Source organism: Lissotriton vulgaris, chromosome 1_2, assembly GCF_964263255.1.
Source record: "Lissotriton vulgaris chromosome 1_2, aLisVul1.2, whole genome shotgun sequence".
NCBI lineage: Eukaryota > Metazoa > Chordata > Amphibia > Caudata > Salamandridae > Lissotriton > Lissotriton vulgaris.
Genome location: NC_141686.1, coordinates 310,553,772 through 310,576,628, shown reverse-complemented (window position 1 = coordinate 310,576,628; position 22,857 = coordinate 310,553,772). Strand labels below are relative to the sequence as shown.

General features: G+C 46.8%; 1 protein-coding gene across 1 annotated transcript in view; it reads left to right on the top strand.

Annotated features, from left to right (window-relative positions):
* Nucleotides 1-22,857, top strand: part of LOC147736583 (transcobalamin-1-like) — an 82,666-nt gene that overhangs the window by 24,039 nt on the left and 35,770 nt on the right. Inside the window, exons 2-6 of the mRNA XM_086953324.1 lie at nt 939-1,127; nt 6,127-6,276; nt 9,074-9,223; nt 9,362-9,537; nt 20,101-20,287. Of these exons, the coding sequence (XP_086809450.1) occupies nt 939-1,127; nt 6,127-6,276; nt 9,074-9,223; nt 9,362-9,537; nt 20,101-20,287 (852 nt within the window). The remainder of the gene's footprint in view (nt 1-938; nt 1,128-6,126; nt 6,277-9,073; nt 9,224-9,361; nt 9,538-20,100; nt 20,288-22,857) is intronic.

Below are 22,857 nucleotides of genomic sequence, written 5' to 3'. Positions count from 1 at the left end.
ACACAAGTCAAAAGCCTGCCTCTCTTAAGTACCTGTGAAGTGGTAAGCTGTGTGCCTTTGTTTCCCATCCATTGCATTTGCATGTAGGTGTGAGGCCCCAGATAGCTCCAAACCAGGATACTCCAGCAAAAGGAGGCCTGACGGCCCCTTTACTTAGGCCTTTTGTCTTGGGCCAGCAGTAGCCTGTACGTTGCTACTTGGAACAAAAGCAGACACCATGCAGGAACTGCTGAATGTGCCCTGGTGTCTGAAACCTACACTCGGACTAATTCAGCATATTTCAGTGGGGCCCAACTTCTTGGTAGGTTGGACGGCATCTAATGCGTGTAATTAGTGGTTTAACGCAGTCCAAACACGTGTAACTCCGACTTGTACCCTGGCTTTGGTGATTTTGGTATAGTACTGTCATCTGACTACAGTACATGGTTCTGCGTAGGTGTGTGTGTGGGCAGTGACTGTACAGCACTGTACGCCCTGGTGGTGTCACACGGTAAAGTCCTCTGAGTAAAGTATATGATCTGCATGGGCTGTGTGTGTGTGTGAGTGCGCGTGTGTGTGTGTAGTGACTGCACCAACGTGGAAGGGTTACATTTGTGCAGCAAGGTAACATCACACAGAAGCGATCCTGTGACTTGTAGGAGAGTGGTTTCCCTGTGTGAAGTGATTGTTGCAATGCAGCCTGTGGGCCAATGACAAGTGTATTTCGCATGTCAGTTTTGATGTCATGCACCAATAAACTGTAATTTGAAATTTGCACTCTAGTAATAAATGTGTGAATGTGTGTTCAATAGGACACATGCTCTAAATAATGTATTATTAGGCCACATACATTTATAGTGCTATGGCATGAATATGTATATATAATTAAACATTATAAATGAAAATATAGACATGCATATATAAAACCATGCCCTAAACCTCCTTCTCTCCCCTTGCAGCTGTGGGTCAGGCCCAGAAGCCTCAGCTCACCAGTCTCCTGCAGGTCATGCTGAGGTCCTGGAACGCTGCCGCCACCCCTAACCCCAGCATCCTGCTCGCCCTGCGGCTGGCCACGGACCACAACCTGCAAGTGGAGAAGGCCATGGTCCTGAGCCTGAAGGAAGCTGCTGTCCAGCGGATTGTCAACAGTAAGGAAGCCATTACCTCCTAGAAGCTATTCAGTTCTACACCTGTCTGACCCTCAGCGTCTGCAGTGTCCCGCCTCACTCAAACCTGACCTCAACCGGCTTCAAATTTAAAACTGTAGTGGGCCAATACGAGTCAATCATGAGTCCGTGAAGTAGGACTCACAGGGTACTACAGCATGTCCTTTATTCACAGGCTACACCATACAGGACCCTGAGCTCGTAAATATAGGTCAGGCGATGGGGTAACATCTCATAATGCAGAGGGGCCTATTCTCAAACTGCATTTTCTGTAGTACGTTTCGTAGAACTATAAAATGATTATTCACAAACCTACATGCTGAGGTCTACCCTCCGCCTCTCCTGTCTCTTATGTGTGGAGATCTCCGTCCTGACTGCAGAAATCTACGCAGACGTACACCTACCGTTTAGTAGCAAATGAGGAAGGGATACGGGAGTGGCTCGGAAATGGGGAATATTTACTACCAAAGGGAGCGGGTTTTGGGAGGCATAAGGAGGAGTTAATGGAGGGCTAGAGAGTCGTAAAGGGAGTAATATACGCCCACCCACAAACGAGTAAATCCCCTCCTAGTCACAAACAGCACTTTTGTAGTTACTACAGCCATAGAGGAACGTAAATGTACTTCAGCATCACCCATGGCCACTCCCTGGTACTGCAATACTGCTCCTTACAAAAGAATGGAAGTAGATACTTAAAATTAAAACCCTTCTGAAACAATATTGAAATAAATTAAATTATTGAAACAATCTAAAATATAAAAACACATAATTAATGTTAAAATATTGTCTATTAGTAAAACATACATTTTATTTATTTGATTAGCCTTTAATTTTTTTAATGGAATGTAACATTAGCATTTATTCAAATAATTCAATTACTTTTAATTCATTCTATACATCACTTTTAGTAATATGTAATACATATTAAAATGTATACTTTAGTTGGGATAATTTCATTTTAATTTAAAAAGAATTACAGCCTCCTAGAGGCTGGAGGGGCAGGCCATGGAGCGCGGAGTCAAAGAGGCAGACTCCCGCGCTCCCTGGCCTTTTAACCCCTCACTTGCCAGGCAGGTTCTAACCAACTTGGCCTTTGCTCCACAGTGACCCGGACGTGATTCAATCACTTCCGGATCTCTAGGAGACCCAGGGTTCAATCAATATTGAGGCACCCGCCGCGTCATGGTGACGCGACGGGTGCGCCTCACCACAGAGTGCGGGTGGGGGCCGCTGCGCCCGCCATACTTGCGGCGGGGCCCATGCCGGCTCCGCCTTTCACTATGGCCAGGGACTGTCGGAGAACCCTACCCCCTTCCGTTACAAACATTATTAAAAATACATTAGGGGGATTTCTTTGGAGGCGGGGGTCGTACAACCCCCGGCCGTATTTATGAAAACAGTAAAAAAAAACAAAATTGAAATAAACAATATTTATACAATTACGCAGAAAACGATCCATGACATTTGATTACACTTGATATATACAGATATCAGATGGCTAACCTCAACATAATTCTAGTACAAGGTACTTTCTATCCGAATCTAACATAACAACCATAATCATACAGTAATTACTTTTCTTAGTATCCTATTTGGGCCGACGGCAAGGTCACTTACTGGTATCAGATCCTTATCACTTAACCAGGCCCTTCAGTCGGAGTGCGCATGCGCAGAGGGCCCTTTTACCGTGAGGGTACTCCCCCCCCCCCCGGTTCCCCCATATCCTACATTAACCACGCCCTCCCGTTGGAGGGCGCGTGCACAGAGGGCCCATTTACCGTGAGGGTACTCCTCCCTCCCCCTCTCCCCCCGGTTACCTCCGTACGCTCTATTAACTCCAAAACACCCATTTTCCAGGTAAGAGGCATACAGGTGCATTTCACACTGTTTCTATACCTAGGTCCAGGGGATTTTTCCCCAGCCTATTGGTGGAGGCCTCCATCGCCAACCAGGATGCCACCAAACATTCATCAACAAGGCATTTTGTAGGCGAGGCAAAAATGGAATCCAATTTCACTCTGTCTGACAGAAATGTTTCCTGAGATGAGTTTGGTGAAGGTGTTCTATGGCGCCACAATGTGTTATCACATAGCTTAGCTTATACATTGTTTATATTGGTAGTAAAGCAGCAAAGCAATGAGTAAAGAGGCAATATAAATATTTAAATGTAGAATTTACTCCACTAGCTGTCCTGTAAACACAGTTCTTTGAACCAGGAGATGGAAGTTTAAACTCGACATCGCTAGGTCAAATTGTGTAATTTGTAGGAAGTAAATTAAGAACTCTAGGAGAATATCATTGCCATTGTGATGTTTGAGGTTTATGTATATGTGCCCCTAGTACTTTTTTAAAGAAATGACGGTGAAGGTTATCCTTGGTTATAAAAAGATGGCAGGACGGTCAGAGCGCGAAAGAGTCTTGATATGAGACAGCCTAAAAAATGAGGCTAGAAACATACTGACTGAGATGGAGACAGAGAAAGGAATGGCGTGCCGGAGGCCAAAAGAGCAATAGATAAAGAGAGATCCAGAAAAGGATTAGGGATAAGGGCCTGGTCTAGATACTGACTCATGAGAGACAGAACTACGGATGGAGAGAGGTAAAGATTGAGAGACCGGCACAGAGGCAAACACGAGACACAGATTTTGAGGATCAGAGAAGTTATGCATGAAAAAGAGATCCTAAAACTGAGAGGGAGTATCTGTTCACAAAAGTCTACTTTGAAATAAGTTGGAGTATTCCTGGTGTTGGGGGGCAACAGGGTTGAGACTGGAACCTTTGAAGGCATTTTGTGCTATTGCCATGTAAAACCTGTCACAGGCCTTTTTTTTTGTGTTCATGATTCTCTGTTCTAGTGGGCGCTAGAGCAGCTCTTTCAGGGTCAGAGGTGTGTTGTCCATTTCCTCAAGTTCAAGGTAGGTATGTCTCCCTGGCTATGTCTCTTGAGACATCTTCCTCTTGCCAGAGAAAGCATTGGGACGATGATAAGGCAATTAAAGAAGGACTATTATGAGCATTTGTAAAGCACACTATCAGCCATAAGGGTGTCCTGGTGCGGAGCCCTGCCTAGGATAGATTGGTTAATTAGAAAGCCAGGTCTTCAGCTTCTAATTGAATACAAGAAAAGAGGAGGAGGCTAGGAAGTGGACTCTGAAGTTGTTCAACACCTTAGGAGTGATGTAAGTGAATGTCTATGCTCCTGATCTGGTTCCGCGCCTGTATGGGATGTAAGTGAGTAGGGTTCCTGAGGATCGGAGGTGTCTGGGATGTTGGTGTAAGGAGACGCAACTGTTCAGGTTGGTGGGGCTTAACTTCTGTGGAGCCTTGAATGTGTGTGTGAGGAGTTTGAAATGAACGCATTTGTATGTTTGGGCACCAGTGGACCTTTCTGAGGTATGGTGTGAAGTTAGTCTGGCTGTTGAGTGCCGGAAGGTTTGTAGTCTTCTGTGGAGTTCCTTGGTGATCCTGACACACAGGGCGCTCCCATAGTCCAACCTGCTGGTTACTAGGGTGTGAGTGACTGCGTTTTGGGAGTTGCTTTGGAGTCATTTGAAGATCTTCGTCAGCATCTTCAGGTGTAGAAGCAGGATGCAGTGACCGTGTTGACTGGTGAGGTCATGTCCAGTTCTCTGTCGATGATGATTCTGAGTTTCCTGGTGTGGGTGCTGGGTGTGGGCCTGAGTTTTGGCGGCCACCAGTGGAAATCCCATGGTAAGGTGTTCTTGCCGAAGATCACTACTTCTGTCTTGACAGAAGAAGGAGACAGTCCAGCGGAGTGCGAGGCATTGGCTGCCAATCTTGTGCAGGCACCTGATGAGGACGGGTGTTTGAGACTGCATGAAATGCTGTCGAGAGGTCCAGGAGAATGAAGGCTGCAGTATCCCCTCTATCAAGGATCATACAGATGTTGTCAATACGACCAATGAGCGCAGTTTCTGTAGAGTGAATAGACCTGAATCTGGACTTCATGGTGTCGAGGAGCTAGTGGTTGCTGAGGTGGTCAGTGTGGCGTCGCTTGATTAGTTTCTCTAGGACCTTTGCCGGGTTTGGTAGGAGGGAGATGGGTCTGTAGCTCCGGAGCGTGGCTGGGTCAGTGGATAGTTCCTTCAGCACAGGTGTGATGGTGGTGTGTTTCCAGGTGTCTGGGAATGTGGCTGAGTCAATGGAGGCATTGAGGATGAGTGTTAGTACTCGCTGATCGGTAGGAAACCTTTGGTGAAGGCTTGCTGGGGACATGGGTCAGTTGGGGCCGTGAGTGGATGGCCTTCATGGTATTGGCAAACTGATTGATATTCTGAGAAGAAGTAGTCAAAGAGAAAACTATTGGGAGATGGATCCAAACAAAAATACAGTGACAATGATGTACAGATATTTCCAAGGGGTAAAGACAAATATCGTGGCATAGATCCAGACAATGCGACAGGGGGATTACTTTCGAGAGAAAGATCCAAGGACTGAAAGAGTAAAACAGGTAAATAGAGGTATTTTCAAAGATAAAGACAATTTCTGAAAGAGAAAGAGAAATATTGCCACACAAACACAACTATTAAGAGACACAGCCAAAGACTAAGACATAGAGAAAAGTGCTGGAAACTGATTAAATGAGTAGAGACACCTACAGAGACACCCCAAAGACATAGACATAGAAACAGCTATTGAGGAACAACCCAAAAGATAGAGACAGAGCAGCAACTATTGAGAGACCGGTCCATGGGCTGAGCGACAGATGAAGCTATAGCTCTACAGGGACAGATCCAAAGAAAGGCGAGAGAATATATCTTCTAAGACTCAACTGCTGATGCTAATTTACAGGAACCTAACCACCATGAGAGAGATAGTGAACAAGAGATATTGTCAGAGATAGAAATGACAGGAAAAACATGATATAACTAAGGCTGGAGATATTGAATCAGAAACTGCCACAGATGGACACATTGAGGTTTTCACCAGCAGAATAAGTCATATCTGTCTTCTTTTGTAGGTGAGGACTTCTCTTCGGGGATGGTGGCCCTCTACGTGCTGGCTCTGCAGGCTTCCTGCCAGAACCCCAGGAATGTGAGCGCTTTGAACTGCAGCATTGACCTGGTGCAAATCCTGGAAGAGAAGTACCAGGCAGAACTGCGGAACATTGGTGAGTTGTGGTCATTTGTCAGCTACACCCAGGGATATTAACATCCTTAGAGTTCAACGGTTTGTCTCTCTGTCCCTCTCACTCCCCTCCTCCTTCTAATCCCTTTGCCCTTTTCTATGGTTCTTGATTTCTCCTTCTCTTGCTCACTTCCCTCTCCCATCTGCTCCCTGTCCCTCTCCATCATTCCCTCTCTCTCTACTGTACTTCCCCCTCTCTTTTATTCTCTTTCTTTCTCTCATCCTTTTTCATTCCTTACTTTATGTCACTCTCTCTTCCATCTAAGTCAGTTTTCTGCTCTTAGCTTTACATCTCCGTATACACTTTTTCCACTCACAGCTGCCCTTCTACTTTGCTAATGTGTCTTACTCCTGCCTGTCATTGTCTCTTTCCATCTGCACCCTTTCCCTCTACAAGTCCAGCCTATATTATCTCTAATTTTTTCCCTTCTCCACACTCTTTATGTCCTCCCTCTAGCCTGTCAACCTGACACCCTATCCTCTCTTCACCCATCTTACTCCCTAGGACACATCTCTCTCTTGCCCATCTCTGTTGTCCCTTCATCTCACCGCCTGACCAAATAGCTCTCTTCTCTGCACTTTCACCTCTCTTTTCATTGTCCCTCCCACCTCCACATCTCTGTGGTTAATTTCTCTCCTCCTCTTCCAATCCATCTCCCCGACACCACCTTCTGTCTCTCTCTCTCTCTCCTCTCAACCTTTAGCTCTACCCCCTCTTCCTCAAATTGCCATTTCTTTCATTCTCTTTTCTGTCCCCACACCTGTAGCCCTACCTTCTTCACCTGTCCTTTCCTCTTACTTTCTTTACTCTAACCACTATCATTCTCTTCACTACCTCTGTCCCTTCCCTCTCTGCCTCTTTTCATTGCCTCCTCACCACCATCTCTGCAGTTCTTTGTCTACTCTCTCTATCTCCATAAAGCTTACACTTTTCCGCCCAAAAGAATCTTCCAAATGTGACGGTCTTCCCCGATGGCAACACGCCTCACTATACCCCATGTTTTTATCAAACAATCCATTTGTATCAAGCGAGAGAGATGCCCTCACCAGCAAAACCAAGAGCGTCTCTAACATACACTCAAGCCAATAATTGTCTACAAATGGCAGACAATTAAATAGGAACACTCAAAGGTCTGATACAAGCTGGAGAGAAGGTATACCAGGATGAGATGTAATCTGCACAATTATATGTAGCAGTGGCTTACAGCCAAATGATTCCTCCCCTATAGAATGGGCTAAGTGGGGGCCCAATGAAATGTTGGGCCCCTTATACTGCTGGGACCTCCTTGATAAAAGAGAGAGGTTTTCCTATTTCTCATTGCATGCAAATGAACGCAGTCTGCAAAGCAAGCAAGGGCATGACTCAGAGGGTGAGGGGCCCAAGAAACCCTGGGGCCCCCCCACACGGCGGGTGTTGCCGGGGCCTCTGATATGCCCCTGATAAGTAGTCTGATGTTCCTGAACCATCACCCAATTGTGTACCTGCCCAGAGCAATAAACTATCCATCACACATTGAACAGGGAAGTGATCACTGAAGAAATCTGCAATATGCCATTGGCCAATGGAGGACTTTAATGCACACCCACTGCAGATCCCAACAAGCTACATACTATGACCAGTTCCTGGCATCTCACAGTGACAATCTGATATGGGATGATATCACCAAGGCACATCCCCACAGATCTCTCCACCATGTCTCCCTCCAACCTATGCCTGGTTGGGGCCATAAACCTGAAACAAAAGATCTCAGAATGGACAACCAGGTGAAGTAACCAGTCAAGTGGCCCATGATTATAACTAATACCATAAACTGACCTGCGGAGCAGCTCAAAGCTACACCCTTAAGGATAAACATGAACTGCGCTCCTCTCACACACTTCTTCAACCATCAAACCCCTATGCGCTGCGTCCCATAACATGATAATGCACCTCGTGGATATCACCCATGACATGGAAACACTTCCCACGTAGGATCAAAACTAAGACAACACACTTCCAACCACTCAACCTATCCGGTGCAAGTGCTTCTGATCCTCTCGTAGTGGTAATAAGTGCTATACCAATGTTGCAATACAAGACCATGGATTTATCTGAGCTCAACTTTAACTTTCTCTATATAAATTGCATCTGCAACATTATTTGGCCAACTTGAAAGAATAATGATACCAAAACAAGCAAAGGCGTGTGGTTTTGGTGAAATCACTGGAGCAGTGTGACTCCCTAGAAGCCTTAGTTTGATGCATGAGAATATTCGTCAGTTATTATATTTACAGTTCTTTCTGTTTAAATATATGTGAAGGATTCTTCTAGATCCTAGAGCTGTAGGTTTGTTTTTCTCACCAAAGATAATAAGTATGTAAAAGTCCATATGGGGCTGCCAGGTGCTGACAGCAAATATGTGATCAGACAGCCTCTAACCACTCAACTGTTCCAAAGACTTTCCACACAAATAACATTAAGTATCCTACATAGTCATAGCCTCCAATAATAATTTATGCATATTGGATCCCATCCATTTCCACTGCCTGACTGTCCCTACTATAATTTTGATTTAAACAAAACTCTAAAAGTGAAAGAAAGTAAATTCTTCTGCCTTAAAATAGAGCCAGCTCGTCATTGCATTATGGTATGTGTGGACCCTCATTTTTGCACCTAGACCAAGAGAGGTTGTGTAGGTCCCAGGAGCACTGAGAATGGGTCCTAGACAACTACTGTTGAATGCATTCCCCCTGGACCCAGGCATTCATCTGTGTCCTCTGATTGTCCCCCTCTCTCACAGAAGAGTATGGCCGCCCTCTCTCCAACGACTTCCAGATTGGCCTGGACATCATAGCGCTCTGCCTCCAAGATATGCCTGTAAATGTGTCCGCGGTCCTGGGTACCGGCAGTATCAACACGGGTTACGGGGACCAGGATAGATTCTCTGTTGGTGAGTAAAGGTTGTTTCCAGCTGCCCCTTTCCAGTGGTTTGAATCAGAAGATGCTGTTAGTCAAGTCAGGCTTTGAGGATAGCCAATGGTTGAACTAACAGAGACAGTTCTTGAGAAGGGCCTGTTCTTTATTTCAGACACCGCGGCGGTCGTGGTCTTGGGCCTGACGTGTGTGGTTAAAAGAGGGGACATCACCCCAGAGGAGAGGGAAGCCATCACACAAACCCTGAGCTCCTTGGTTCAGAAGATTCTAAATCAGTCCCAAAGTAATGGCGAGATTGGAAACCTTTACAGCACCGGGCTAGCCATGCAGGTGAGACTCTTCAAAAGATAATAGACCGCTTACTTCCAATCTACCTTCTCCACTGGTTTTAATGCATGTTCTTTTTCAACCATCTCAAAATCCTTTTCAACTCTTTTTCATTCCTTCCATACTTGAGACTAACACACCCTATCTCAGTGCAGTCACTTTAAAAATGGAGGAGCAGATTTACAAGCCTCTTGCGCCACTTTTGCGTCATTTTTACCATGGGAAAAGGGAGGCAAAAGTGGCGCAAGGATCTTGTAAATCTGCCCTGGAGTATCCCGAACATTCATCCACCCACAGCTCTGTTCATCTCAGTTGCCTTGTCCCAAGCCCACCTCAGACGCCATGACCCTCTGCCAATGAACCTGTGACGGCTCCCTTCAAGGCAGCAGAGCACCTCTCTCACCTGGCGGCCAAAGCCTGGAACAACCTTCTCCTGCACCTGTGCCTTGAGCACCTCAGGCCCTAATCCAGCCCTGAATCTGCAAAACATAAAATCATATTAACCATGTTATTATAATTTTATTTTTCCTGCTCAAAGAGCTGTGGGTGATGCTCCTGCACCTTAGTGAAGGAGCCGCCCCTGTTTTGGAGCCGTCACACCCGGTAGTCCCCCTTCACCAGAAAAGCAAATGTGGCCTTCTCAGAGAAAAGGAGACTGGGCCGAGGTCGCTCATACCTCCTCCAGCAAGTTATGCTCTGTCATTCGGGCGTGCTGGGAGTCAGACAAGCTGTCAGAGAAACTCTTATTTACAGGTGATGTAAAGCAGACCCCGCCCTCGTACCTCAATTCAGCACACACACTCAGCGGGCCTGATTCATAAAGGTAAAGTTAGAATTTTGGTGTAAGTTGAGACTAAAAGTTCAACTTTATAACTTTTCGGTATTCTCAAAGATAAGTTACGACTAGTATCTTTATGTCTGCGCTCAGGGTGAACTTTCCACACTCGGGCAGAGATCAGGCCCCGAGTGGGGAGATTCCACTCCGGATTCTGCCCTGAGTGTGGAAACTAAGCGCCGATTGCATACGTAAAGATACTACCCATAACTTACCTTTGTGTATACTGAAATGTGTAACCTTAGACTACTGGTCCAAGTTGACCTTTGTGTATCGGGCCCAGTTATTGGTATAGTTGTTTACCACTCAGTACTTGTCTACATGACAAATGTATCAGAGTGATCATGATTCCTGCAAACAACGCAGAAGATAATGCATATTAGGGTGAAAGTTCACCCGGCACCAATCATATTTCATCACGCATCCCCACGCTGCTCTCTCTTCCCTGCGCATTGTGTCTCCAATGGATTTAGCCATCCAGAAATGGCCGGAATAATTCACTACGTTTTATTATGCCAAGCCATGGTTAGTAACCTATGCTGTCATTGGGTCATCGGTCGGAATTCATCTCTCATCTTCCTCCCTCAGTGGCCAGTGCATGTTTTAACCCCACCCCTGAGCCAATACCCTATGGGCCAGATGTAGGTAATCCCAGATTACCGATTCTTAAATACCGAATCATACCGATTCGGTATTTAAGAACAGGCAAATGGGATGTAGGTAATTTTTCTGAAAAAATTTCCAAATCGGTAAGTTTTGGTAATTACCGAATCGGTATTTACTGATTCGGTATTTGCCATTCATTCCTATGGGCCTGGAGGCCCATAGGAATGAATGTCAATTACCGAATCGGTAAATAACGATTCGGTAATTGGGGGAAACATTGAAGGGTGGCAGGGTGTCACTTTGACACCCTCTTGCACCCCTGAATTGTGTATGGGTGCACATGTTGCAGACATACATGCCCTAAGGGCATGTATGTCTGCAACATGGCACTGTTGGAAAAGAAAAAAAAATGCTTTTTCAAGGGTTTTCATTATTTACCACCAACTTCTAGTTGGTGGTAAATAACGAATCCTTAACTGAGGAATGCACCAACGTGATTGCTTCCTACATCCTTGATTCAGTATTTTATCAAATCGGTATGTTAAGAATGTGGGGCCCGATTCACAGAATGAACTTAAGACTCAATCCTAAACTTACTACTATTTTGGTATTGACAGAATGAACTTACTACTTTTGGTATTCACAGAAGTTAGGATTTTGTCTTAAGTCTGTCTTAAGTCTGTCTTAAGTTTGTCATAAGACAAACTTAAGACAAAATCCTAACTTCTGTGAATACCAAAAGTAGTAAGTTTAGGATTGAGTCTTAAGTACATTCTGTGAATCGGGCCCTCAGTATTTTACCGAATCCTTAAATTACCGATTCGGTAAAATACCGAATCCTTAAAAAATGCCACCTACATCTGGAAAGCCCAATACCGGTCGGTAACGGCCGGAATTCTGTAATTTCGGCCGTTACCGACCGGTATTGGGCGACCTACATCTGGCCCTATATCTTTATTGCTAATGGTGTCTTATGGAGCGAAGAGTCATCACTCATGCTCAGGTCCTGCTTTACTACAATTAGGAGCAGAAAACCGCCCTTTCAAGGGCATAGAGAGGCTGCAAAATGCTTCTTTCTCTGGAAGGTCGTTTTTCCTTGCAGTAATGGTGAGAACATGTGCACAAGGGAGGTGGAAAGTTTTCCTTTTCTGCCTTCTTAGTTTAAGAGTCAGAAACAAATGGAGTTTTAAACTGAGAATGTGTCAGCATCACTATGCACACAGTCAGCTCTCCCACACCCCATGTATATAGACATTCTCTAATGTTAAATGCAGTCATGCTTACGTACCATGAGGCCCGACTTCCATGTAACATGCCCTGCCACATATGACATCCAGATCCGATACCGTTCCGTCAGCTCCCGCGTGTTCTCTCCCAATGATCTCTCCCCGTCCACTACCCTTTAAATGGTCACTGCTCACTGAGGCCATCCCACCTGCGCTCCAAGGAGCCCTCCAGGTTCACAGTAGTCAAGTGCTGCTTGTACGTACAAAACTAAGGGGAATATTTATGTCAATAGTGGCGCAGGGCAGCGCTGCAACTCACCTTCCTGAACTGCCATGCGTCACTGGGAAAGGGTATTTATCCAATACGGTACATTCCTGTCCTTTACCCATCCGCTGGTGCCATTTTGGGAGGCTAGCGTTGCTGCGAGAGGTGTTTTCCTCTTTCTATGTGTGCTGCAGAATACAGTACATGTAGAAAGAGAAAAAATAAGGAGAAATAAAGATATTACTCCTTGTTGCGCCTTACCTGCGTGGGAATAAGATTTTGGCACATTTCCATGTTTACCAGTCCTTGTAAATCTGCGAATGCATAAAAAACCATGGGAGTTGCATGTGAACACCCACTGCGATGCCCATGGAACACCCACCGCGACACCCTCGGAACACCCACTGCGACGCCCATGGAACGCCTTGTGATTTGCACTGCTTTGCCTTATACCATATTTTTAAGTCATTCAAAGCCGCGCAAAGTGGCTTTGTGTGGCTTCATAAATCTGACTTAGAGGCCGGTGTGTGCGTGGTGCAAACATGACGCAAGCCTCTCATAAATATGCCCCTAAAACTTTCCTGAGTCAAAGGCTCTGTGGATAGCGTCAAGATGGTATGGGAGGCGTTCAAAGTGACGATAAGAGGGTACTGCATATCGAAGGGCTTTGGGTGGTGCGAGACATTCAGAATACCGTGTGCAAACTAGAGCAGGATTTGAAGGGGCTGGAGAGAAGGATGGTGCGGAGGGAAACGGGTAAGGTACATACTGATTTTCGTACACTCTTAACTGAGTATGAAGATGCTGCGCACAGAGAGGTGAAGTTTAGGGGGAAGTATTGGACGGCGCGCAAATATGGGGAATGGGATAGACCAGGGAAGGTGCTGGCTGCGCTAGCTGGCGGGCCTCGCTTTAACACCCATGTGTTGGAGATACAGGGACCGAGGGGGGAGACATATAGGGATTCCCTACAAATACTAGGGACATTTGTCGCACACTACACAACATTGTACACCTCTCAGAGGGAGGGCAACATGGACCTTGAGGACTTCACAAAAGATATTGCGCTGGGTTGGCTGGGGGACACGCGGCAGAAATTTCTTAGCATACCATTTGAATTGGACGAAATTAAGGAAGCCATTATGCAACTTCAGAATGGGAAGGCGCCGGGTTCAGACGGCCTCCCGGCGGAATTTTACAAGGCCTATATAGATATTATGGCGCCAGTGTTGAGAGAGGTCTATGAAGAGTCGCTCGAGATAGGTATACTTCCTGCTTCCATGAGAGAAGCGATAGTCACATCCTTATTGAAGCCGGGTAAATCCCCAGAGTCTTGTGACTCTTATAGGCCATTGTCACTGATGAATTGTGATATTAAGATACTGGCTAAAGTCTTGGTGAATAGACTGTCCCTCTTACTCGACAAGCTGGTCCTACCTGACCAGTCGGGATTTGTGCCAGGTAGGGCAACCTCCCATAATCTTAGGACTCTGTTCGCATTGCTACAGAACGTAGCGCCAGATTTCCCACTCGCCACAGTTTTTCTAGATGCAACAAAAGCATTCGACTCAGTGAAGAGGGATTATTTATTTGGAGTGCTGCGAAGCTTGGGGTTTCCTGAGGTGTACCTCTCCTAGATTGAGTTATTATATCACTGACCCACGGCTCGGATACTGGTTAATGGCCATTTGTCGCGTCACATTACGGTTACCAGGGGCACGCGTCAGGGGTGTCTGTTATCGCTGCTCCTTTTTGCCCTGCCAGTGGAGCCCTTGGCTTGTAGACTGCGACAGGTACATCGGGACAGGGCATTCCAATGTTGCTTACGACAAATCCTAGTTTAGCTGTATGCGGATGATATTACTCTGTATGTCAGAGACCCACAACACAACCCACAACAACATTTTGCGCGACTTTATAAAATTTGCCCTGCTTTCGGGTGTTGGCATAAATTGGGGAAAGTCACAGATTTTCCCTCTTACCCCGGTGGTTCAGCTGTTCCCATTAGACTCCCCGATAGAGTGGTGTGGCTCGGAGCTGCGTTATCTTGGTATACAGGTCGCCCAAAGTAAGGATGAAACCATACGTGCCAATTACGGTACGGCCGTCACACGGCTTAATGCAGATGTCACCCAATGGATATCATTGCCTTTGTTGATCACTGGGAGAGCCTCTCTTATCAAGATGGTTGTCCTGCCCCAGTTTCTTTATTTATTTCTTATTATCCCTTACGACCCAGGGCATTTTTTCTTCAAAACGTTGCGCACTGAATTGCTTCGGCTACTATGGGGGGGGGGAACAGGCAAGACTCGGATGGTTGACGCTAACTAGGCCTTATAAACAGGGAGGGTTTGATGTTCCCGATTTTGAACTCTATTTTTTAAGTGCACAAGCGCACTATGCATATTACTGGATCCACCCCCCTCGTTATATGCCGCAGGTAGCAGTGGAGGATTGGCTTGCTGCTCCAATACCATTGAGTGGAGTGATATTTGGGCCTACTAGCACACGGACGACACCACCTACGACTGTCACGGGCATGGTGGATGCTTGGTATCGGATTGCGGCCTTGCTTGCGGTATCTTTCATATACTCACCCCAGCTTCCGCTGTCCTATAACCCTGACCTGTCGTTATTACAGGAGAAGGGTTTTCAGAACCTGTGTACAGGTGCACGCATCACTACCTGGGAGGGTCTTTTTCATGATGTGGTGTTTCACTCTCTGGAACATCTCTTGTCGGACACGCAACCCACGCCCTTAGACACATTGCTTTACATTCGGCTTAGACAGGGGCTGCGGGCTATTCTCCCAGAGTTTCCACAAGAGCTGGTATGCCTTCTTCCCCTACACCTCATGCTAAGCTCTCCTGATGGGAAGCATTTGGTGTCCAGGTTATATAACAGCATCCGTACCCATAGAGCAGGGATAGAGAGTAAGTCCCGCCTTCACTGGGGGGAGGGGTTGGGATGCGATATTACCGATGAGCAATGGCGCTATTGCTGTATGCAGACGGCGCAAATCTCATCTAGTTGCAGGTTACGAGTTATTCATTATAAGTACCTGCATAGAATGTACTCCACACCTGCAAAGAAGTTGAGGTTAAAAATGGCGGACAACGATAGATACCTGCGGTGTAAACATGCAGGGCGGGTTTTCTTCACCTAGCGTGGGAATGTCCGTCCATACAGGAGTACTGGGAGCAGGTATTGGCAGCGTTGGGTATAATGATTGGCCAGGTCCTAGAACGGGATCCAGTATTAGCTTTGCTGGGATATACAAAAGGGGGTGGTGATGAACAGAGTGTCTGAATTGAGCAGACCACTCTTACCCAGTCCAAAGATCAGGGCTTGATCCATCACCGTTATTTATCTCACTGCCCCATCCCAGCTCAGAACCTGGCTATATGCAAATCAGTCTGTCCCTGGCCCAGTGCATCATGGGAACAGGGCAGACTAAACTACCAAGCCAATTCTTTACCAGAAAGGAGACAAGCTACCGGGGACCGGTTTCTGGCATTTCAGCCTCTTCGGCCCGGCTTGCTTGAATCCTGATGGAGCAGTGAGAAAGGGACTCATGTCTGAGTATACCCTGCCACACCTGTAGTGGCCAAAATCGATTTACAAAAGGGGGTGGTGATGAACAGAGTGTCTGAATTGAGCAGACCACTCTTACCCAGTCCAAAGATCAGGGCTTGATCCATCACCGTTATTTATCTCACTGCCCCATCCCAGCTCAGAACCTGGCTATATGCAAATCAGTCTGTCCCTGGCCCAGTGCATCATGGGAACAGGGCAGACTAAACTACCAAGCCAATTCTTTACCAGAAAGGAGACAAGCTACCGGGGACCGGTTTCTGGCATTTCAGCCTCTTCGGCCCGGCTTGCTTGAATCCTGATGGAGCAGTGAGAAAGGGACTCATGTCTGAGTATACCCTGCCACACCTGTAGTGGCCAAAATCGATTTACAAAAGGGGGTGGTGATGAACAGAGTGTCTGAATTGAGCAGACCACTCTTACCCAGTCCAAAGATCAGGGCTTGATCCATCACCGTTATTTATCTCACTGCCCCATCCCAGCTCAGAACCTGGCTATATGCAAATCAGTCTGTCCCTGGCCCAGTGCATCATGGGAACAGGGCAGACTAAACTACCAAGCCAATTCTTTACCAGAAAGGAGACAAGCTACCGGGGACCGGTTTCTGGCATTTCAGCCTCTTCGGCCCGGCTTGCTTGAATCCTGATGGAGCAGTGAGAAAGGGACTCATGTCTGAGTATACCCTGCCACACCTGTAGTGGCCAAAATCGATTTACAAAAGGGGGTGGTGATGAACAGAGTGTCTGAATTGAGCAGACCACTCTTACCCAGTCCAAAGTAGTAGTAGTAGTAGTTTGGTTTGCCCTGTTCCCATCATGCACTGGGACAGGAACAGACTAATTTGCATACAGCCGGGTTCTGAAACTGGGATGGTGCAGTGAGCTAAAAAACGGTGTTGGATCTAGCCCTGATCTCTTGACTGGGTGAGAGCTTTCTGCTTAATTCAGAGACTCTGTCCCTCACCACCCCTTGTTGTAAATATTTTTGTCCACCCTAAGCGTGGAAGGGTATTCTCAGATGTGAGACCCTTGCTCATTGCACCATCAGGATTCAAGCAAACCGGGCCGAAGACGGCTGTAATGCCAGAAACCGGTCCCCGGGAGCTTGTTTCCTTCCCAGTGTAAGAATTGGCATTTGTAGTTTGGTTTGCCCTGTTCCCATCATGCACTGGGACAGGAACAGACTAATTTGCATACAGCCGGGTTCTGAAACTGGGATGGTGCAGTGAGCTAAAAAACGGTGTTGGATCTAGCCCTGATCTCTTGACTGGGTGAGAGCTTTCTGCTTAATTCAGAGACTCTGTCCCTCACCACCCCTTGTTGTAAATATTTTTGTCCACCCTAAGCGTGGAAGGGTATTCTCAGATGTGAGACCCTTGCTCATTGCACCATCAGGATTCAAGCAAACCGGGCCGAAGACGGCTGTAATGCCAGAAACCGGTCCCCGGGAGCTTGTTTCCTTCCCAGTGTAAGAATTGGCTTTTGTAGTTTGGTTTGCCCTGTTCCCATCATGCACTGGGACAGGAACAGACTAATTTGCATACAGCCGGGTTCTGAAACTGGGATGGTGCAGTGAGCTAAAAAACGGTGTTGGATCTAGCCCTGATCTCTTGACTGGGTGAGAGCTTTCTGCTTAATTCAGAGACTCTGTCCCTCACCACCCCTTGTTGTAAATATTTTTGTCCACCCTAAGCGTGGAAGGGTATTCTCAGATGTGAGACCCTTGCTCATTGCACCATCAGGATTCAAGCAAACCGGGCCGAAGACGGCTGTAATGCCAGAAACCGGTCCCCGGGAGCTTGTTTCCTTCCCAGTGTAAGAATTGGCTTTTGTAGTTTGGTTTGCCCTGTTCCCATCATGCACTGGGACAGGAACAGACTAACTTGCATACAGCCGGGTTCTGAAACTGGGATGGTGCAGTGAGCTAAAAAACGGTGTTGGATCTAGCCCTGATCTCTTGACTGGGTGAGAGCTTTCTGCTTAATTCAGAGACTCTGTCCCTCACCACCCCTTGTTGTAAATATTTTTGTCCACCCTAAGCGTGGAAGGGTATTCTCAGATGTGAGACCCTTGCTCATTGCACCATCAGGATTCAAGCAAACCGGGCCGAAGACGGCTGTAATGCCAGAAACCGGTCCCCGGGAGCTTGTTTCCTTCCCAGTGTAAGAATTGGCTTTTGTAGTTTGGTTTGCCCTGTTCCCATCATGCACTGGGACAGGAACAGACTAATTTGCATACAGCCGGGTTCTGAAACTGGGATGGTGCAGTGAGCTAAAAAACGGTGTTGGATCTAGCCCTGATCTCTTGACTGGGTGAGAGCTTTCTGCTTAATTCAGAGACTCTGTCCCTCACCACCCCTTGTTGTAAATGTTGCTGGGATATACGGCACAGGTGCCACCAATGTACAAAAAAATTGTTGCTCTCTCTCTATTACTTGCTAAGCGTAGGGTGGCCTGCAGGTGGGGTAGGGGACGGGCCCCGAAATTCAAGGAGTGGTTGGCAGACATGGTGTATTGTCAAGAGCAAAGCACTACATAGGCTGGGTTGTTGCCGATGGCATCTAGGCCCAAGGATATTTGGGGGCCACTGCTAGAATATCTCCGGTCACAGGAAACTGAGGTTACTGATGGTGAAGTCTGTGATGCTTAATGGGGTAGTGCAACCAGATGTGTATGGACTAAGATACTGACCTAGAAACGAATGTAATCTGCGTGTCAGTTACTGTCTAAAGTTACAGTGTTCCACGAAAGAACTGCAGAAGCGTCTTACTACATCTACATTATTTGTCCCTTAGTAGGCATGTGAAGCATAAGAGATTACTAGCGGTACAGTGTGATTACAATGGAGGGATGTATCATTGTGACATTGTTTTATGTAATGTATTGAGTGACTTCATGGAAAATTTGCAAAATAAAGTTTAAAAAAATATATATATGTTTCCTGAGTCCTACAGAGTCCTTGCAAATCTCCACCATGCAGGTCTGTGATGCTCATTCCCACTCGACCGCCATTCTTCAGGTTTAAATACTTTAATGCAGTGGGCGAATGGTTCATGTCAGCCAGAAGGAGGAAAATGCCATTAAGGATTGTTTTTGTGCAAGGAGGTGTCCCTTCCTGCACATCAGCAATCATCCTTGCAATGCAGACACTCTTGCACCATGACGCAAGAGTGTCTGCGTTGCCGCACGGTTGCTGTTTGGGCGCCGGTGCAGGGGAGAAGGACAGGATTGTACCGTATCTAGTAAACATGGCACATTCCTGCCCTTCTATTTTGATGAAGGGCGGCGCAGCAGGAAGGCGTGCTGCGTTACCACGCGTCAAAATATAGTAAATGAGAACCTGTGTGCGGAGGAAAGAGGGAGATTTACTAAAAACACTGGCATTCCACATCAGTGTAAGCGTAATGCCATTGTTCTACACCCATGGGTACAACTTCCTAGTGCCAGGCTGGTGTTTGTTGTTATAGATTTCTCCCAGCATGTGCTAAGGCCTTTCTATTTTCTTGTGTGCGTCTTATCTTAATTAGTATATTGTCCTGACATCTAGAGACAATCTGAAGAAGATGTTTCCTTTATTTTTTTTATTTTTTTATAATGCATTTTATTAGTTTCATAACACAAATGAAACAATAATTAGCAAAACTCTGGGCCAATATACCATAGTGTGTGATTACAACATAACACATAATGAAGAAAAATGGTAAACTAAAGCGTGATCTACTATAACAAAATAACATATTATTTGAGAACTTACAAATATAACATGTCACTGAGTGACATCAAAATAATGTAATGTAAAATCATATAACAAACATGCTACAACTTAACATAAAACAGTATAACATGCTCTATAAATACCATATACTATAGCATAATACTACCAATATTATAGGGTAACGTACTATAACAGAATAACACAGCTCAACGCGACATGCTATCACTTCCGGTGACGTGACATAATATGACGTGATGTAGGTGGACATGACTCAGGGTCGTCATAGTGTTTCCTTACCTCACCAGATTCCCTTGTCCCTCCACACAGGCTCTGTTCGTGTCTGAGCAGCACTACAACGCCTCGCAATGGGACTGCAGCAAGACCCTGGCCGCGGCGCTGAGAGCCATCCCTGAGGGCGAGTTCGATAACCCCATGGCTGCGTCCCAGATCACCCCCTCCCTGGAGGGCCGCACATACCTGAATGCCAAAGGACTCAACTGTTCTGCAGATGAAGGTGAGTACGCGCCACACTACAGGCAGGCTGTGGTTTGGACTGCAACTCATATGTCAGGAGGGTGATGGGGCCTAAAAGGCGACTGAGACCAGGGAGAGGGCTACGTTGAGGCTACTGTAGGTAGTAGGCATTGTGGTAGAGCTGCTTCCCACTGCCACCATCACTGTTTCACTTGTAAGATGTTTGCTTCAATTGTGAACTGTTGGCCTCACGTGTAGATTGCTGTCTCTCTTGTGAACTACTCGCCTCGTGTGTAATGGCTGATCTGGTGAGGAATGAACCAATGGCAGTGGCGGTGGATAATTTGGGGGAAACATCCTTTACAACGCGGTGTTTACACCGCGCGACCTTTACGACGCAGCCATTACAACACAAGTTGTTACTATGACTTGCGTTGGAGGGCGCTCTTGCTTAAGGAATAGTTTGATTTTCTATTCCAACACCTTCCCTACTGTTACGTGCGCTGGAGTTGGAATAGAAAATTAAATTAATCCACAATCCAGCGCTCTCCAACGCAAGTCGTTGTAACCTTGAGTTGTAATGGCTGTGTCGTAAAGTACCGCAATCAAATTGATCGCGTTGTACTGACATACATCCGTAATTTGAGCAGGAGGGGGGGGCGGGCAGCCACCCACGCACACACATACACTCACCCATCCACATGCACACTCACTCACACCCATGCATTCACATGCATGCACAAATATACCCATCATTCACAAGCACATATGCACATCCATTCACAGCACACATACATTCATACATGCACACTCGCACGCATACATAGCAAGCATTAAAAATAATAACTTACAGGCCGTACCGGTGTTTTTTTGTTGCAGCAGGGAAGCCTCAGATGGTCCTGGAGGATTGGGACTGCTGTCTCCTCTCATTGGTTGACCATGGGTCAGCCAATAAGAGGAGGAAGCAAACCCTCACTCATCAGAGAGTGGGATGCAGTCGGTGAGAGTTGCTGATCCCACACCAGTCTGTGATAAGGCGTCACTGATTGACACACATCCCTAGGCACTTCAGGGCTTAAAACTGAAGTGCTCCGGTCCGAGGCTACCAGTGACGCTTCCCCTCATCATGAGGGGGGGGACCACCAAGTTCTTTGCTGAGCTGAGGGGGCCTGTAGGGCTGTGAAATGTTCGACCCTGCAAAGGTTCAGCTCTGGCAGTAAGTTATCTGTGCATTTAGCACATGTCTAGTGCCTGGTTGTCTAACCTAAACATAAAGGGCCCGATTCACAGAACTAACTTAAGACAAAATCCTAAATTCCTATCATTTTGGTATTCACAGAAGGCACTTACTCATTTTGGTATTCACAGAAGGCACTTACTCATTTCGATATTCACAGAAGTTTGGAGTCCTAACTTTAGGACTCCTAAATGCCCTCTGTGAATACCGAAAGTCTTAAAGTTAGGATTTTTCTCAGTTTAGAAGTAGTAAAGGTAGGACTCAGTTGACATGGTGGTGGCGTCGGGTGAAATGGTCAGGGCAGTACACTGAGCATGGTGAATACTGGCCAGAAAGACAAGCTTTGTGAACGACACAGGAGCTTTTAAGAGAGAAGCCGCCTGCACAGAAACCCATTGTGGTTCAGAATTATCGCCACAGATCAAAGGATTTTACACAGAAGAATTAGCTTTGAGGAAGTTGCGGGACAACATCCCTTTGGGCGACAAAACACGTGTTGGCTGTTGGAAGCTGTTGTGAAGACCTACGTGAATAAATACCAAAGAAGAAAGAAATTATCATATTTGTGTCTTACGTTGTGATACACTGGATGTTTTCAATCAATCAATCAATCAGCAAAATTTGTAAAGCACGCTACTCAGCCGCTAGGGTCTCAAGGCGCTGGGAAGAGGGGGGGGACGCTACTGCTCGAACAGCCAGGTCTTGAGTTGATTCCTGAAGGAGAGATGGTCCTGGGTCAGCCGAAGGTGGGCGGGGAGGGAGTTCCATGTCTTGGCCGCCCGGTAGGAGAAGGATCTTCCTCCGGCGGTGGTTCTGCGGATTCGTGGGACGGAGGCGTGAGCGAGGCTGGCGGATCGAAGCTGGCGGGTGGGTGTGTAGAATGTGAGGCGGCTGTTGAGGTATTTGGGGCCCGTGTCGTGGAGAACCTTGTGTGCATGGGTGAAGAGCCTGAATGTGATCCTCTTGCTGACGGGGTGACAGTGCAGGTCTCTCAGATGGGCAGAGATGTGGTTGTGGCGGGAGATGTCCAGGATGAGTCGTGCAGAAGCGTTCTGTATGCGCAGGAGTCTTTTCTAGAGTTTGGCTGTGGTTCCCGCGTAGAGGGTGTTCCCGTAGTCCAGTCGGCTGGTGACGAGGGCCTGGGTGACCGTCTTCCTGGTTTCGGTGGGGATCAACCGGAAGATCTTACGGAGCATGCGCAGGGTGTTGAAGCAGGATGACGAGACGGCGTTGACTTGTTTGATCATTGTGAGCGAGGAGTCCAGGATGAAACCCAGGTTGCTTGCATGGTCTGTTGGCTTGGGGGCGGAGCCCAGGGCCGGGGGCCACCAGGAGTCGTCCCAGGTAGAGGGGGAAGGTCCCAGGAGGAGGAC